Source organism: Neofelis nebulosa, chromosome 8 (assembly GCF_028018385.1).
Source record: "Neofelis nebulosa isolate mNeoNeb1 chromosome 8, mNeoNeb1.pri, whole genome shotgun sequence".
Lineage (NCBI taxonomy): Eukaryota > Metazoa > Chordata > Mammalia > Carnivora > Felidae > Neofelis > Neofelis nebulosa.
In genome coordinates this window covers 5,040,894-5,058,121 of record NC_080789.1, presented here as the reverse complement: position 1 = coordinate 5,058,121, position 17,228 = coordinate 5,040,894, and the positions used below count along the sequence as shown (strand labels likewise).

At 53.7% G+C, this 17,228-nt stretch overlaps 1 protein-coding gene across 1 annotated transcript; it reads right to left on the bottom strand.

Moving 5' to 3' along the window:
- Nucleotides 1-10,325: 10,325 nt before the first annotated feature.
- On the bottom strand, nt 10,326-15,893 carry RTL6 (retrotransposon Gag like 6). Its single transcript, XM_058741060.1, has 2 exons — nt 15,762-15,893; nt 10,326-15,561 (listed from the first exon to the last, which is right to left on the bottom strand). Exon 2 carries the CDS (start codon nt 15,237-15,239, stop codon nt 14,520-14,522), a length of 720 nt encoding a protein of 239 aa, XP_058597043.1. The 5' UTR covers nt 15,240-15,561; nt 15,762-15,893; the 3' UTR covers nt 10,326-14,519.
- Between the last annotated feature and the right edge of the window lie 1,335 nt (nt 15,894-17,228).

Below are 17,228 nucleotides of genomic sequence, written 5' to 3'. Positions count from 1 at the left end.
GGGAACAAATAGATTTACGGAACAGAATAAAGAGTCCAGAAGTACACCAACGATAGTTGGTCACTGGATTTAGATAAAGGCACTAAAGCCATCCAATGGAGAAACAGAAAGTCGACAAGTGTTTCGAAAACAATTGCACACCCATACGGGAAAAAAAAACCAAAACACATTTCAACCCTCATACCATCCACAAAATATTTACTTGAGATGAATCAGAGACCTACATGTAAAAGTCAAAAGTACATTTTTTAAGAAGAAATTAAAGAGTATCTTTTCATCGTGTGGGTTGACAAGTTTTTTGAACTGGGGTTGGGGTGGGGTGGGTAGAGCACTAGGGAAATTTCTGGCTGGTGATGTTCTGTATCTTGATAGGGGCTTGGCTGACGGCTGTGTGTGCATTTTTCAAAACCCGCTAAACCGTGGACCTAAGACCGATGCTTTCATTGGCTGTGAATTAACCCCCCAGAAGCAAAGAACTGTAAACAGATACTGAAGTCTAGTTGGTGACATGCATTCTCAGGTCCTTTGGAGTGAAGTGTACTCATATCTTTAAACTACTTTGCTACACATTCAAGAGATCTATCAAGGATGGGGAGAAGGATGGATGGATGGATATGCGATACAGGAAATGTAGCAAAATGTTACTGATAGAATCTAGTTGGTGGACCCATGGATATTTACTACACAGTTTTTTTCCCAACTTCTATGTATGTTGGGAATTTTTCATAAAATGTTGGGGGGAAAGGAAGATATACCAATGGCTGGTACCAAAAAAAAAATGCTTAGCATCATTAGAAATCAAGGAAATGCAAACTAAAGCCATTAAGAGATGCGATTAAACGCCCACCAGAAAGGCTGAGATTAGAAATGAGCGGCAGTACGAAGCGAAGACAGAAAGGTACGCCATCATGAACTCTCATACACAGCTAACACCAACGGAAAGGCTGGCCGTTTCTTATGCTTGATACACCTCACCTATGACCCAGCGATTCAGCTCCTGGGTATTTACCCAAGAGAAATTCAAGCACAGGTGCACAAAAAGACTTCTAAGGAACTGCTCACAGCAACTTTATTCATGTTTGCTCAACCTGGAAATGGCCTAGATGTCCATGAACATGGTCTACCCGTAGAATGGAGCACTAATCAGCAATAAGCAAGAATGAACCACTAACGTATGATGCCAACATGGATGAATCTCAAATACAACGTAATGAGCAGAAGAAGCCTGGATACAAAAGAGCGCATGCTCTAGGAGTCCATGTGTATATTAAGTTGCAGAACAATCCAAGCCAACCCGTGGGCGTAGAAATTGAAAGAGCGGTGGCAGAGATGAGAAGAGACCATCTGGGAGAAGGCACGGGGAACTCTCTGGAGAGATGGAAATTCTCTGTCTTGATTTTGGTGGTGGTTATATGGGAGAGACATTTGTCAAAACATATCAAAGAATGAATTTAGGTTCTGTATGTAAATTCTATCTGTATCACTGCACGTAAATTTATATCTCAATTTTTAAAAAAATGAATATATATCACAAGCCAGGGAAGAATAGCTATGAAAGTTACATACCTCCATGTAATGAAACATTATGAAATCCTTAGCTTATCTGCAAATAACATTTTTAACAACATGGTAAAACACACATCATATGAGGTCAATTTTATGAAGGACACAAAATTGTCTATTCAGTGTAATCTCCAAGCTGGAAAAAAAATAATAACTATTTCCTTGAGTCTAAGATGCTATTGATCTTAGGACTAAACACAGATTTTAGGGGCACCTGGGCGGCTCAGTCAGTTGAGAGTCCAACTTTGGCTCAGATCATGGTCTCAAGGTTAGTGAGTTCTACCCCCATGTTGGTCCTCTAGTAAGGACCTGCTTGGCATTCTCTCTCTCTCTCTCTCTCTCAAAAATTAATAAACATTAAAATAAAGACTGAACACTGATTTTAATAACTTTTCCTCTTTGATTCCTCGACCAAGTTTGAGTCTCAGCCCCCTTCACCTTCCTTGGGCCTCCACTCGGATATGGAGAGACCATATGGAGAGATTCTCCACTTGGAGAGACTACATCTACCCTCCTTCCCTAATATGATAAGCAGGTGGCTTTATTATTCTTCTCTCACAAGAATGAGTATTCCAATGGGACAGTGCCTCTGTCTTATCGTTACCTCTTCAGCTTCTAGAACAGCACCTGGCATACAGCAGGTACACAGTCAATGTGTTATTGTGTTTGTTTTTCTTATTCGGATTCCGAAGGTTCTTCTAAACCACTCCAGGCAGCTGAAATGCTCGAGGGCAGCATCACTCTGACTTGGTGATTTTCGTGTCCTCCAACCTCCTTTAGGATTGAGAATACCAGTGTTTTTCTCTGCTTTTCCTATTTTCTTATTTTACAGCTTTATGAGGGTTTTTTTTTTCATAACGCAAGTAAATTACGTGTAACTGGTTTATCGAAGAGTCTCACCTTGTTAGGAATATAAACAAACGATTTCATTTCTTCCCAACTCCTGATCCGAGTGGGATCTGCCGGACCCCCCCCCCCCCCCCCCGGCTTCCAAGATTTTCTTGTCATTTTTGTCTGCAGAACAGTCTCTTGGTGTTTAAGACTGGGCTCTGTTTGTTTCTAAAAAATGTACAGCTCAAACACAGTTTGGGACCTTGTCCCCTTCCTTCTCCGTGGGGCTGGCTAGAGCTCTCTGGAGGCCTGGTGGCTTGAAGGGGCTGGCGAGGCCTTCTCTCGACTGGACCTCACTCGGCCTCGCCAGGCCACAATGACCCCCAGTTGGGGCCGCTCAGGGGAAGAAGGCATGCTCACTCCACCCTGCCACCTGACCCTGCTCCCATCTGCCCACCTCTGCTGGTGATGCCCCCAGGGAGGGGGCGGCAGTCACAGTCACTGCTCCAATGCACTCTTTCTTCTTCGCCACAGTGGCGCTCTCCCCCAAACAGTGACTCGGGCCCGGGCTCCCTCCATTGGATGGTCTCCCCACTCGCAGTCTGTCTGTCTGTCTCTCTCTCCCAAAACTAAATAAACGTGAAAAATAAAATTTTTTTTAAAGAAAAAGAAAATGCTGATCAATCACCTGAGAGGGCTGGCAGTTTTGATCAGTTTGATTGTGGCACTTGGGGTGTGACCAACAGGTTTCTAGGGACACACTGCTGTTTGGAATCCAGAAGCCTCCACAGCTACACCCAGAAGCCATGGAGCCTAGGGAAGGACCCCTGACAGAGCCACCAGGGTCAAGCCGTTTGTGATGCGGGGGTCGATCGGTCGCCTGGGGGTTCAGGGAGACTGTGGGAGATAGTTAGGGTCACAAGCTGCTTCCTGCCCCCAGGAGCCTGCCCACTGGGGTGGGGAGATCTCAGGAGCAGAGGCTGGGGTAGGGGAAAAGGGGGAGTGGCCACGCTGCCCGAGAACCAGCCCCACGGGACGGTGATGGGTTTCCAATGGCTCCTGGTGAAGATCAGTGACAAGCCAGATGGCACTGGATGCCAGGGCCTGGGCAAGCCACACCGTGGGGTTTGCCAGCCAGACAACCGTCGGGGACCAGTTTAATCTTGTGGTTTCAGGCTCTGCCCTCTCACTGGGAATTTCCCAGCGGGAGGACAGGCATGTGAAGGGTCTCCTCCCGGCCTTTGTTCGTGCAGTAGGGGAAGAAGACAAAGCTACGCAATGTTAGAAAGTCGTGGATAATACTCTTATTTCCGGGGATAAGATTATACGAAAATCCAAGAGGATCAACTTTAAAACTTATAAAAAAAAAACAACATTAAGATATCATACAATGGCAGCATAAAAAATAATGCAGCATCAGTCTCTCTAATACAGCCGGTGCAAAACCCATCGGGGAGAAAAAAGAAATGTGTGTCATTGGCGATAGGAAAAAAATGGCATCTGTTTTAAAAATGGCACCAATGTGGGGGCGTCAGGTGGCTCAGCTGGTTAAACGTCGAACTCTTGGTTTCGTCTCAGATCACGATCTGAGGGTTGATCTCAGGGTTGGTGAGCTCGAGCCCCAGGTCAGGCTCTGCACGGAGAGCCCAGACCCTCCTTGGGATTCTCTCTCTCCTCTCTCTCGGTCCCTCCCCTCCTGGCGCGCACACTCTCTCTCCCTCTCAAATACATTTACAAAAAAAAAAAAAAAAAAAAAAAAAAAATGGCACCAATGTGGATAAAAATACAAACTTCATATGGGACCGAAAATAGGATGTAAATGAATGGAGGGCTGTAATCTGTTCCCAGAATGGATGAGTGAGCATCACAGTGATGTGCATTTTTTTCCCAAAGACGTTTATAGGATTAATTAAATTCTTATAAGAATTCTAACGCAATTTTGTTTAATTCTAAGGCTTACCTTTAACAACCCACATTTGTAAGAGCGGATGCATACGTGCTTGTACGTGTTCGTGTGTGTGCCTGCACTCGAGCGTGTGTGTGCAAGTGAAAAAAGGCTAGGAGGGAATATATAGAAAATGTTAACTATGTTTCTCCGGGTGGCGAGCGTGCGGAGTTTTCATCTTTTACATATTTTACATATTCTATATTTTCTAAGTTTACGCTATGCATACTACCCTGCACTACGGACGCTATCATAATCCAAACAAGTCAACAGGTACTAAGTGATGACGTTCGCCAGAGAGAGATCGAGGGAGGATAGAGAAAAGCTTGTAGCCCGCGTGGAGGTGGTGAGTGTCCTCGGGAGTGGGCGGCAGGAGGTGGAGGCAGGTGCAGGGACCGCACACCTGCGGGGCCTCGCTGCCCCTGGGCTCCGGCGGAGAAGCCCGGCCACGATGGTTCCCGTGGTCCCCGTGGGTCCTCCCGGGGGCACCCTTGGCCCTGACCTGCTCGCTCTGGGCCGCACACTGTGTGGGGTGCCTCCTGGACCCCCGGGGGCTGAGCTGCGGCCCCGGGCACGGTGGGCAGCTGGCCTCTGGCCACAAGTGCAGGCAAGAGGCTGGAAACCTTCCAGGCCCCACTCGCTGGGAGACGCACACGGCTCCCAGTTACCACTGCCTTTCGCAGTTGGGATGTCTTCGTTTCTGATCTGCGGGATGGTCCCTTTATTACATTCGAATGCTTGTGTACATACGTCCAGTAGTGTGTGTGTGTGTGTGTGTGGGTGTGTGTGTGCGCGCGCGCTGCTGGTGGTCTTTCTCATCCTGTGCCTGGAGCTGAAGAGGGAGGGTCCGGCACAGACCCGGCGGTGGCCGGGACAACGGCCCGCGTCACACGGGAGCCGCAGCAGGTAGAGGTGAGAGACTAGACAGTGGCGAGGAGGCAGGCAAAGAGGGATCCGGCGACCAGGTCCAGGTCGCAGGAATGGCGCTTCCAGCCGCGTGGCGGTGGACAGTGACTCGCCCGCTCTGGACCCACGTCCCTGCCGGTCAGGTGCTGTGAGAACACCCGCACTGCCTCGGGCTGCGGAGGGGACGCGGACGGAGTCACGGGAGGCGGCACGGCACCGACCACACAGTACACACCCGGGACAGCCTGGCACTTACGCTTCCCGTGAAAGTCAGGAGCAAGACGGAGGACAGCAGTAGCAGCAAATAGCATCGCGTGGCACAAAACACACACTCAGAGCAACGGAACAGAATACAGAACCCAGAATGGACCCACAAACGTATGGCCAACTCATCCTTGACAAAGCAGGAAAGAATATCCAATGGAATAGAGACAGTCTCTTCAGCAAGTGGTGCTGGGAAAACTGGACAGCGACTTGCAGAAGAATGAACCTGGACCGCTTTCTCACACCAGACACAAAAATAAACTCAACACGGATGAGAGACCTAAACATAAGACAGGACACCATCAACATCCTCGAGGAGAAAGCAGGCAAAAGCCTCTTTGACCTTGGTCGCAGCAACGTCTTACTCAACGCGTCTCCGGAGGCAAGGGAAACAAAAGCAAAAATGAACTGTTGGGACCTCATCGAAATAAAAAGCTTCTTCTGCACAGTGAAGGAAACAATCAGCACAACTAAAAGGCAACTGATGGATTAAGAGAAGATATTTGCAAATGACACGTCAGATAAAAAGAACTTACCAAACTCAACACCCAAAAAACAAATAATCCAGTGAAGAAATGGGCAAAAGACATGAATAGACACCTTCCCCAGGAAGACATCCAGATGGCCAACCGACACGTGAAAAGATGCTCAACACCACTCATCATCAGGGAAATACAAATCAAAACCACAATGAGATACCACTCACACCCGTCAGAATGGCTAAAACTAACAACTGGGGCAACAGATGTTGGCAAGGATGCAGAGAAAGAGATCTCTTTTGCGCTGCTGGTGGGAATGCAAACTGGTACAGCCGCTCTGGAAAACAGTGTGGAGGTTCTCAAAAATTAAAAATAGACCTACCCTACGACCCAGCAATCGCGCTACTTGGCAGTTATCCACGGGATACAGGGGTGCTGTTTCGAAGGGACACAGGCACCCCCATGTTTATAGCAGCACTATCCACAATAGCCAAAGGATGGAAAGAGCCCAAATGTCCACCGATGGATGAATGCATAAAGATGTCGTATATATATACGATGGAGTATTACTCGGCGATCAAAAAGAATGAAATCTTGCCGTTTGCAACTACGTGGCTGGAAGCGGAGGGTATTATGGTAAGTGAAATTAGTCAGAGAAAGACAAAAATCATATGACTTCATTTATATGAGGACTTTAAGAGACAAAACAGATGAACATAAAGGAAGGGAAACAAAACTAATATAAAAACAGGGAGGGGAGGGGCGCCTGGGTGGCTCAGTCGGTTGGGCGTCCGACTTTGGCTCAGGTCACGATCTCGCGGTCCGTGAGTTCGAGCCCCGAGTCGGGCTCTGGGCTGACAGCTCAGAGCCTGGAGCCTGTTTCGGATTCTGGGTCTCCCTCTCTCTCTGCCCCTCCCCTGCTCATGCTCTGTCTTTCTCTGTCTCAAAAATAAATAAATGTTAAAAAATTTAAAAAAAAAAAAAACAGGAGGGAGGGGGACAAAACAGAAGAGACTCATAAATATGGAGACCAAACTGAGGGTTACAGGAGGGATTGTGGGAGGGGGAGGGGCTCAATGGGGGAGGGGCACTAAGGAATCGACTCCTGAAACCATTGTTGCACTATATGCTAACTAATTTGGATGTAAATTAAAAAAACAAAATATAAATGAATAAATAAATAACACTGGGAAGTTCCGGAAACTCAAGTAAAAGGAGGCCACAAGGTCTGAATGATGGGACAGATGGTCACAGGCCACCATCCCCGGGACGCAGACTCAGAGACGAAGGGTCGTCTGTGACAGGTTTACTGGGAAGCGGTCTCCAGGTCAACACCGGCGGGGAGGGAAGGGAGCAGCAGTGGTCGGGGAGAAGCCGGTGTGGTCACAGTGTCCAGGCCGGGCAGTCCCGCGGGGGGCTCTGGGGTCACCCCGTGTGGACCAGCCCTTGCGTGTATGCAGCCACAGGGAAGGAAGCAGGGCCGCGGTGAGACGGTGCCTTCATCTGCAGAACTGCCCGAGAGGGTCGGCCACCGACACCCCCAGCGCCGGGTCAGTGAGCGCTTCGGCCCCGGACGGGAGCCTGGGTGGCGCACTGCATCTGTTCTGGAGGCGGACAGTCGCCATTCAATGGAGATGCTGCTGGGCGCCGTGAAACCCCGAAGGGATCACTTGAAAAGCCACACAGGCTATACCCCATGCTCCGTGAGGTGGTCCAATAAAAACCCCACCGGACTCTCCTGTCAGCAGCGATGACCTGTCAGTCGGTATAAAGGACACTCGCGACAGGAGCGTAATGACGACAGGACCACATTCCCTGGGAAACATTCAGCTGCCAGGATGCTTACTGCAATTCCATTTGACAATGACAATTGTAAGCGAGTTACCTCCCAAAAGGAAGGGGGTGGTGCGAGTCCAGTGCGGCAAATCCAGAGACAGAATAGTATTCATTTATCAACCGTATTTTCAAAAAACGTCATGATGTTGGCAAGTTCTCATCCCATATTAAGTGAGGGGAAAACAAAACAAAACAAAAACAGGCTAATGAGCATGTACAGTGTGATCCTGTTTTGTAAAGAATGGAAACAGGACAAGCGGGTGTGGGGCTGGCTGGAAGTTCCAGTTTTCCTTGGCAGGTGGCCTGGGTGATGTGGACCCAAGACTCCCAGCTGTTGTCTGTCGTGCTGTCCTTCTGGTCAACCACTGAATGTCTCCCCAGGTGGCTTTTCTGTCAGCCCCCGGGGCTGGGTGCTGGGGACACGCACGCATGGGACACCAGCTCTGCCCTCTAGGAGCGTGTCGTCTAGTGGGGGAGAAAAACATAAGCCAGATAACATAATGTGATGGCATTTAATAGCTGTAAGCCTGGGGTGGATATGGGGTGTTTTTCCAGGAGGGCTTCTAGGAGGAGGAAATTTGACCCTGGTCTTTTCGCGGGACTCAGAGCACGAGGGGAGGCAGGAGGCAGGACTGAAGGGGGCAGACTGAGGGCTGTTAGGAGAAGCATGGGAAGGCCTGGGTAACAGAGAGGTGCGGATGAGGGACATAAGGTTCCCAGCCCGGGGACGACATGAATAGAGCCAACACTCACCGAGAGGGAGACTCAGCGGGCCCCGGGACAGAACTCTGCCAGATTGGGTACCTTCGAGCACAAAGCAAGAGCAGGGGTCATGCAGTCACTGAGGAGGCAGGCCTTGTTCCAACCCGGGCTCCTGGTCTCAAGCTGGGCCACACTGAAGGGGGTGACTGGGGGACCTCAGCTCCGTACCTCCACTGTCAGGCGGGGTGGGTGGCTGGGACCTTGTGACCCTCTTAGGATCGGACATCTGGGGCCAGCCAGTAGGATGCTAGTGTGTCCAGCTGGATTCTAGACCTTTCCGTAGCAGAAGACACCGAATCGGCAAGACTAGCCAGTCGGGGCAGATTTTAACCCCCATTCCCAAACCACCACCCGTCATAGAGAAGCAGTTAGTGGAGGCCCCAAGGGCAAGGGCTTGGGCTGGTAGGAGGAAGGGGCCGCCCGGACACGGGCTTCCACCCTCCACACCACTCACCAAAGCAGCCGTGCCTTTCCAAGCTCCGCACCTGTTACCAAGATCTGGAGAAACCTTAGAATGAATTGTTAAGCTCATCGGGTGAGGAAGATTAAGAAAGCCTCAAGGGGGAGAACCCTTCTGGATAGGAATACGAAGAATTATAAAACCGAAGTCGTTTTAAGAAGGGAGGCAGAGGGGAATCGGTGCATCAGCAGAGAACAGAAAAGCCGGCCCCTGTAATAGATAAGACTTTCAAACGTGATGAGGGAAGCAACACACAGAAAGAATTAATGGATGATTAATTGATTATAGATGATTAATTAATACAGGATTTCAGGATGTTTAAGTATTTGGAAAGACGTCCATTTAGAGCCTCGCCTCCCACTATACGCCAGACTAATTCCAGAAATAACTGTATTAACTCTAGGAGGAAAAGACCTTCCATTTAAAACGCTGAAAGGAGCCACAGAGGACCCAGAAGGAGCCTATGCTCAGCTCTTCTCCGACCAGCGGCTCTGAGTGGGCAGGACCCTTGCCGGGGGCCTGTGATGACCAACGGGTTTTGCAATGATGCTCGAATCTTCTCCGCCTTTTCCACTCTCCCTCATGAGTGCACGACGGCATTTCTCAGAGGCCACCTGATAAGTGATCTTGCAACAGATTAAGTGCTGAAGCGGGTGTGACACCCCAGCTGTCTTCTATGCAGCCAGGCACCGAGGAAGTTTGCAGAGATGGAAAACAATGCCACTCTTCTCGCTCGTGTTTTTCTTTTGTTTTGTTTTGGGAAACACAGTTTTCTCTAAAATAGGCCACTTCGGTCCTCGTGTAATGAGTTTATTTTCCAAATAGTATTTTCAAACAGTCTCCAATTTAATTTACAATATGGTAGTGTTAATATGTAAGATCTACATAAGCAAAAGGTCTTTGGGGATTTTTAATGGCGCAAAGGGATTCGGAGACTCGAAGGCTGGAGGACCGCTCTTGGTCTGCAGGCATGTTGGCCGCGGCCTGTCTCCCCCACCCACAAACCCCCACCACCCAGCACAGCCACTCGTACACCCTGGCAAAGGGTTACTGAGCGCCTGCGGCGTGCCGGGCATGGTTACAGGCACAATGATACAGCCGAGAACAAGAGGGACAAAACATACGTGCCTGCGTTGTGTCTGTCGTTAGAGTCTAACAACAGACAAAACGGTCCAGCGGCAGAGTGGGCCGGCTGTTCCAAGAGGTCAAAATTTCAGTCACACGCACACACACACACACACGCACAAAAGCAAAAAGCTGGACACACGAGCAGCCAGTGTGACACATGACAGGTTAATATCTTTAATATATAACGAGCTCATACAAATTTATCGGACCCCAGTAGATAAGAGCAAAGGACGCTGACAATCCACAAAAGAGGAAATACACCTGCTTAACATGGAAAAGATGTTCGACTTGGCTAGAAAAGCAAAGAGACGCAACCCGAAACGCAGTGCTACGTTTCGTGATCAGATCAGCCAACGTTCGGCCAGGTGATAGTGCTCGGAGCTGGCCAGATGGTGTAGCGGGCACGTACATCCTTGCTGGCGGCAGTGTCATCAATGGATACAGACGTTTCTGGAAACCATTTGGTCAATACGTGATGAGGGGCTCAAAGGTTTTCGTATCAATTCGATAATCCCACCTCTGAGAATCTAGTCTAAGGAAATAACTCGACAGCGGCGAAAAGCGTGATGCATGAAGAAATTCTCCCATTTCTGAGCGCGAGAGGTTAGAAACGGCACGGGTGACCAACCACGGGCACTCCCGTCCGGCTGCGTGACGTCTTACACGGCCATTTCAAACTAAAGTTAGCAATAACACGTACTGGGGAACAGCCCCTGATAGAAGTGAAAACATCTACACGATACCGTATCATTACAGAAGGTAGCGTCACAACTATGTCCGAACAAAAAGAAAAACCATGATGGGGGGGTGGGGGTGGGGAGAAGGGAGAGGCCTGGGGGGAGAGCCACCAAAATGTTAAAATTTTGCTTTTTCCACTTTCTCCCTCATTTTCCAAAACTTCTAGAAGGTGTAGGCTGGCGTTGATGATGAAAAGACCTGGTAAGCGCGCGGTTACTCGTTCACGGGAAGGAGTTCGTGATGGGTCCCTCCCATCCCTTCGACCGCGTCTGCAGTGCGCCGTCCGCCATCACACCCCACGCTGGGACCCCGAGGGACGACAGGGGGTCGTCAGCTCTCTCCACACCGCGGACCTGTCCTACACCCAATCCTCTCCCTACGTTCGCAAGCCACCAAGGCTGCCGGACTCGGTGCTCGGCTCTTCCTTCGGCAGAGTCGTCTTGTCCTCAGCTCTAAGCCCCCCCGTCTAATGCTTCCTGGCACGGGGACCTTAATCCTCCCACCTAAACTCTACTGCTGGCGGTGGCCCCAAGGGGTGTCCTTCTATGCAACTCTAGGGCTTGCCCCCTTAAGGCAGCCTAAGCAAGCGCCCAACGTCATTACTATTTCTCGTCCCATGGGCCCAACTGCCAGAACCGCGGTCACCCAGCGAGCGGTGTGTCCCCCTTGACGGCAGGGGCCTGTGCACCGGGAAAGTCTTACCAGCGCCTTCTCGGGGCTTTTTGCACCCCCGTCATTGCTTACTCATCATATGCTCACCTGGTGCCCCTGAAACGGGTCTTTGCTTTTACCCAGACATCACCAGAATGCTTTAGGTCATTAAGTTAATCCCAAGGTCGCGCTATACATTCAGCCAGGAACTCACCCCGTGTTCGAAATGCCATCTCAAGCGATGCCCTGTTACGCCCCGAGGGCTTACTTACCAGAGGGGGTATCGTGTAGACCAGAAAAGTCACAATATAGTTCGAATAACGTCAACACCATGAAAAACATAAAGCGTCCCCCCACATGCAGTGCGTAACACTACTAACTGCCTGTCCCTTTTAGAAACCGATACCTGTTCTCTTCAATTTAGAGAAATTACAACCCCCGAGTAGGTACAAAGCAGCTCCCCTCCCCCGCTTCCTTCTCCAGCTTGACCCTCCCGGTCACGTGGTCTGGCTCTCGGCTGCACGGAGTTCGGGTCTCCCCGTCTTCCGCTAGCGCCACGAGGGGTGGGGACTCCCAATGGGGGGCGACCCCCTGGGCCTCTCGCCTACTCATCTCCAAAGTTGCAGGTAGCGGTCAAGGTCGCAGACGTGCGATGGCACCCGTCCCCGGCCCGCAGACGCCAAGCACCCACAGGGGAAACCCAACTCACCAAACCAAAGGAAGCTGGGGCAGCAGCCTGGACCGGGCAACGACAGCGCCCCCCGGGTCGCGCGGCCAGCCTGGCTCTCGGCCCCGCCGCGGGCGGCGCAAGCGCGGCGGACTTCCACGTGCCACGTGGGCGGGCCCGGGCTCGGCGAGATGGCACAGGTCCCGCCCCGCTCCCGCGCGAGGGCTCCCACCCTTGCCGAGCTGGGCCACGTGGAAACCTTGGAGGTGTCTGCTACCCCCTGCAGGCCGCCTTGCCCCCCCAGGTGCCCGTACCCCCTCCTCGGAGGGGCACCTCCCCCTAGCAGGCAGACAGTAGGGCACTGAGCACAAAGAGAAAGTGATCTGTACACCCCCCACCAGAGGTCCCACCCCCCCCAGAATGGTGGCCCCACTGTGTGTCCTCCCCCCGGTCATGCTTAGAGAGCACCATGGTCCCACCTGAACAGCCGTGGCTGGAATCCAGGGGGGGGCCTGAAGCCTGTATTCAGGCAGTTGTTCAGCAGGGCAGTTGGGCTAACAAGAGTTTGCAACGAGTGGGCGGCAGGGGTCCACGGACCCCAGCAGCCACTGAATATCCTTGACTTTGCAAGGCAGTGGCCGCTTCAAGAACGCAGTCACCTTCCCCAGCATCATCGAAACTCTTAGGAAGAAAGGATGGACCCCAGCACCCGACCTCTGGGTGTCCCGACGCCCAGGTCTTCGGGTGGGCACTGAGGCTCTCCTTCCGTGGTCAGGCCAGGACCGTTCACCACAGGGCGGAGGGACCCAGGGCAAGGCACCCCGTCTTCCCCCCGTGGTCCCGGCGGTCCCGTAAACGCGGTTCGTTTGGCATTGAGTATGGTGAGCGCATCACGGTCCAAAGGGCTTGGCCCAGTCTCACTTAGAAAGTGACTTCAGGGCGTCCACCTTAAGAGGTACACCTTTGTCCCTCAGAATTAGGACCCGAGTGCCAGTTCTGTACTGTCCCCACATTAGGACCAGGGTAGACCGTAGCTCTTTCCCCTCACAGATGCCACCAAGGCCTTGGCGGGGCTGCTGGAGGCGAGGGCCCCTACCGGAAGTGCTTAATGAGGCGTCCCAGAGGATTTGGGTCTCCAGCTACGAGTCCACGCTTTCTTAGACCAAGGCTGGGCACCCGATGGACAGCCCAGGCATGGGGGGTGGGGGGGAGCATGCTGCACACAGGCTTTGGAGACCTACGGATGGTGTGGGTGGCTGAAGGGGCTGAGGCGAAGGCCACATGTCACCCGTGTGGAGACGGGAACAGGTCTCAAGCTAGACAGGCCTGCCACCAAGTGATACAGGGCAAAGAGGAGGGGCGAGCACACGCTGGGAGCCGGTGGGGATTCCCACTGGAGGCCCGGGGCGGCAGAGTGAGCCCCTGGCACCCACCCCTCAGCCGGCCGTGGGTCTCAGGCATGGATGTGCGTGAATGTGTGGTCTCTGGTGGCCGGATGGAACTGCTCGGCGATCCAAAGCCACAACGACCTTCTGTGGCAGGCGACTTCCAGATCCCCAGGATTGCCCGCGCTGTCGGAACTCTGGCAGCTGAAGCCAGGCGCTACTGGCGTGCGTCCTCTGGGGGCCCCTCCCTTAGCCGCATGAGCGGTCTTTCCCAGTGGCGACAGGGGGGGCGTACTGACTACGTGTCCGAGCGCAGGGTGAAGCCTGCCCCCCAGAAACGCTGGCACTACGCTCCCAGCAGCGAACACTCGGCCGGGGCTGGTGATCGCTAGGGGTGGGAAGCCAGACTCCCCTCCCCGGGGCCCCCAAACAAGGCACCGGCCCCGCCCAAGCGGCCGTCCTCGGGCGTCAGTGAGCTCGTCACGGACAACAGGGCAGCCGGGGGTGGGGCTGCCACGGGGGCCCGCAGAGGGCAGAGGAGGAGCCTCCGCGAGCGAACCGGGCGAGGCTGGGAGAGGTCAGCCCAAACGGTCCGCGGCAGGCTGCGGAGTCGCTGTGACCGAGTAGCAGAGCCGTGGTCACTAGAGGAGCCGGGGTTGCAAGCAAGAGAGGGGACACATGCGCTCTAGGTACAAAGCTAGCACAGGTCACTAGGAAGCCAAGAGGGTAAGAGGGCGCCCAACAGTGAGGAAGGAAGATCTCCTTGTGGAACAGGTCTGGAGGGGCGGGGAGGAAGGTCTTCAAACCAGGGCGATGCCGTTGTATGGACGTCTCTTCTACGGAGCAAAGGGGGTACGTATGCTGTCTGCGTGGCGGCAGATGCGACCAGGGTGGTGGCCCATTCTTAAAGGTTCCGGGCTCGGGTGGGCAGGGCCGGAGCTGGGCTGGTCCCGTTGGAGGCTGGGTGCACGGGGCAGGGCCCCGTGCCCGTGGCAGCCAGCTGGCGGCACAGCATCTGCCGCTCCCGCACGGCCCGGTTAGAGGCAGAAGTCTTCCGGATTTGGGCGCGCCGCGCATGCCGCAGTGGAGACTTGTAGGTTCTCCGCAACTCCGCCAGGAATCCCTGATAGTTGTTTCGCAAGGGGCTGTCGGGTTGCATGTGGGGGATCGCCCACTTCTCCGCCTCCCCGGTCAGCCGGGACACAAGGAACGCCACGCGCTCGGCCTCGCCTGGGAAGCGGGAGGCCTGGAAGATCATGAACCTGTCCATTTGCATCAAGAACCCTGCCAGCTGGCCCGGGTCTCCGGAGAAGGGCTCGGGCAGGGAGGTTGGAGGCGTGGTCATCGGTCGGGTCCCGTTGGAGGTAATCGCCGAGATGGGCGGGGTGATCTGCAGGGCCCCCGGAATCCGGGCCCTGGTGCGTAACAAGGTCAGCTCTGCCATCACGCTCTCCAGCATGTTGGTGAGATTGGCCTTCTCTGCCCGCAGGGTGGAGGCCTCCCGCCGCAGCGCAGAGTTGGTGAGGCGCAGGGAGGTCAGGGTGTCGATGACGTCATCCATCTGGGCATTGGTAGACGCGGCAGAGGCCGGGGTTTCAGCTTTTGACGTCTGGGGTTGGACCATGTTGGCCAGAGGGCAGCCAAAGGCCGAGACCGGTGGGCTGGGAGAAGTGGGTACGCGCAGCCCAGAACCCGAGGCCCTGCGATGCTAAAATGGGGGTAGGCCCAGACGGGAATCGGGGAGAGGACGGGGTGCAACACGCAGGGTGGCCGAAGAGGGCAAACAAGAAGAAGGCAGGGCGGTCGGTCGGAGCCCAGAGGACGAGCACAGCGGGCGCCAGGCAGGTGGCGCAGGCCCTGCGGACGCCGATTCCGGAGGCGGCTCCTTTATCGCGGACCTCGCCCGGCCAGCGCGGGCTGCACAGGGGGTTGGACTGTTCTGGGCCCTGAGGGAGGAAAAGATGCTTTAGAAAACGTCTGGGACTGCGTAGACAGGGGCAGAAGGAAAGGGCGCGGCGTGGGGGAGGGGGGCGCCCGGGCCCGAAGCCCCCTCCCCGCGCGGGGCCCGGCGCCCACCGTGGGCAGAACAAAGGGCGGCTGCACCTGCGGCGGCGCGGGGGGCCTGGGACGGGCGGCGGGCGCGTACCTGGGTCTCCCCGGCTTCCTCCGCGGCTCCGTCTGCCGCGCCGGCCGCGACCAAGATGGCCCGATCGGGGGACGCGGGCGGGCCGATGAGTCACGGCGGCGGCGGCCCGCGGAACTGCTTCCCGGTCAGGTCAGGCCGGGGCGGCGGCGGGAGGCGGGCGCGGGCGGCCTCGGGCGGGAGCACGAGCCGGGGCCGGGGCCGGGGTCGGGGTCGCAGCGGAGGGAGGGCGGGTCGCGGGCGGCCGGGGCGCGGGCCGGGCCGGGCGGGCGGGGCGGCGGAGGCGGCGGCGGGAGGGCCTCGGCGCGCGGGCCCCGCTGGTTGCCATGGAGACCGCCCGCTCCCGCGGGCGCGGCGGCGGCCGCGGAGCCCCGCCCCGGAAGTGGCGCACGCAGCCCCGCCCCCCAAGGCTACCTCTCGGCGTCCTTCCGCAGCAGCCAATCAGCGACGTCCGGGATGGCTGTGATGTTTATTATTGGGGTGGATGCCTTCCTGTGTTTGTAGCTCTTCCGAAGGCTGCCAGCGAAGGTCTTTTCGTGTATGTTGTAATTATATATTTTTCGTGACGCTGGCTTTTCGTAATGTATCTTGGATACAAATTCAACGAACCACATGTTCACTGTAGCGAATTTTGATGTCAGAGAAGTCTTAAAAAAAAAAAAAAAAGAACACTTTGTATCACTCAAGAGTCCCTCGACCTGAAGGGAACAAATAGTAAAATTTCTGTAGTCGCACCCTGTCGTTTTTTTCTTTGATATAGTCTATTACCACATGTTACTTTTTGTACCTCCTGAACTGGTTTCGAACCGTGACGTTTGAGCAGTTTCCTATTAAAGCTGTTTCAAAAGCATGACTTTCAGTTAGTGCCTGGTAATCGCATATACCACAATTATTGCCCCTGAAATGGCATGCCACAACTTATTAATCGCTCCCCTTTTGATAGATCTCTTATTTCCATGCGGAAGTTTTATAAACCATATTTGTGTATAAGTCCCAGCCCTTCCCCTGACAAGTTCTCCAGGGTAATCGCCAAGGAGTGAAATTACTGGGCCAAAGGGTACGAGCCATTTCAGAAACTCGGGGTCTGGATGCTTTTCCCGCTTCGCCTTGCTGCGCTGCCTCCGAGTGGTCAATTCCAGGCCGGGACACGACTGGAGAGAGAAGACACCCAGCGTGCCAGTCTTTCCAGGACACGTCTGCGAAGAGGCTGAACCCCTGACGGAAGTGCCTGCTACAATTTCAGGTACTGAAATTTACCCTGTGAATCTTAAATTCCCAGGTGCTTTGAATATTAGATACACCCTGATTTCAGGAATGAGAAAACATAAATTTGAAGAAATACGTAATTTATTTGTATTTCACATTATTTCGGGTAGGATACAAAGTGGCATCACGTAAAAGCAGTGAAATAAAAGTTAAAAGAACTTCAAAAATAAAACGAGGGGCAGAGTATTTGGCTTCTGATCCAGT

Bases quoted from the DNA above. Each gene is read 5' to 3' on its own strand.
- RTL6 (XM_058741060.1), bottom strand. From the start codon at position 15,239: ATGGTCCAACCCCAGACGTCAAAAGCTGAAACCCCGGCCTCTGCCGCG.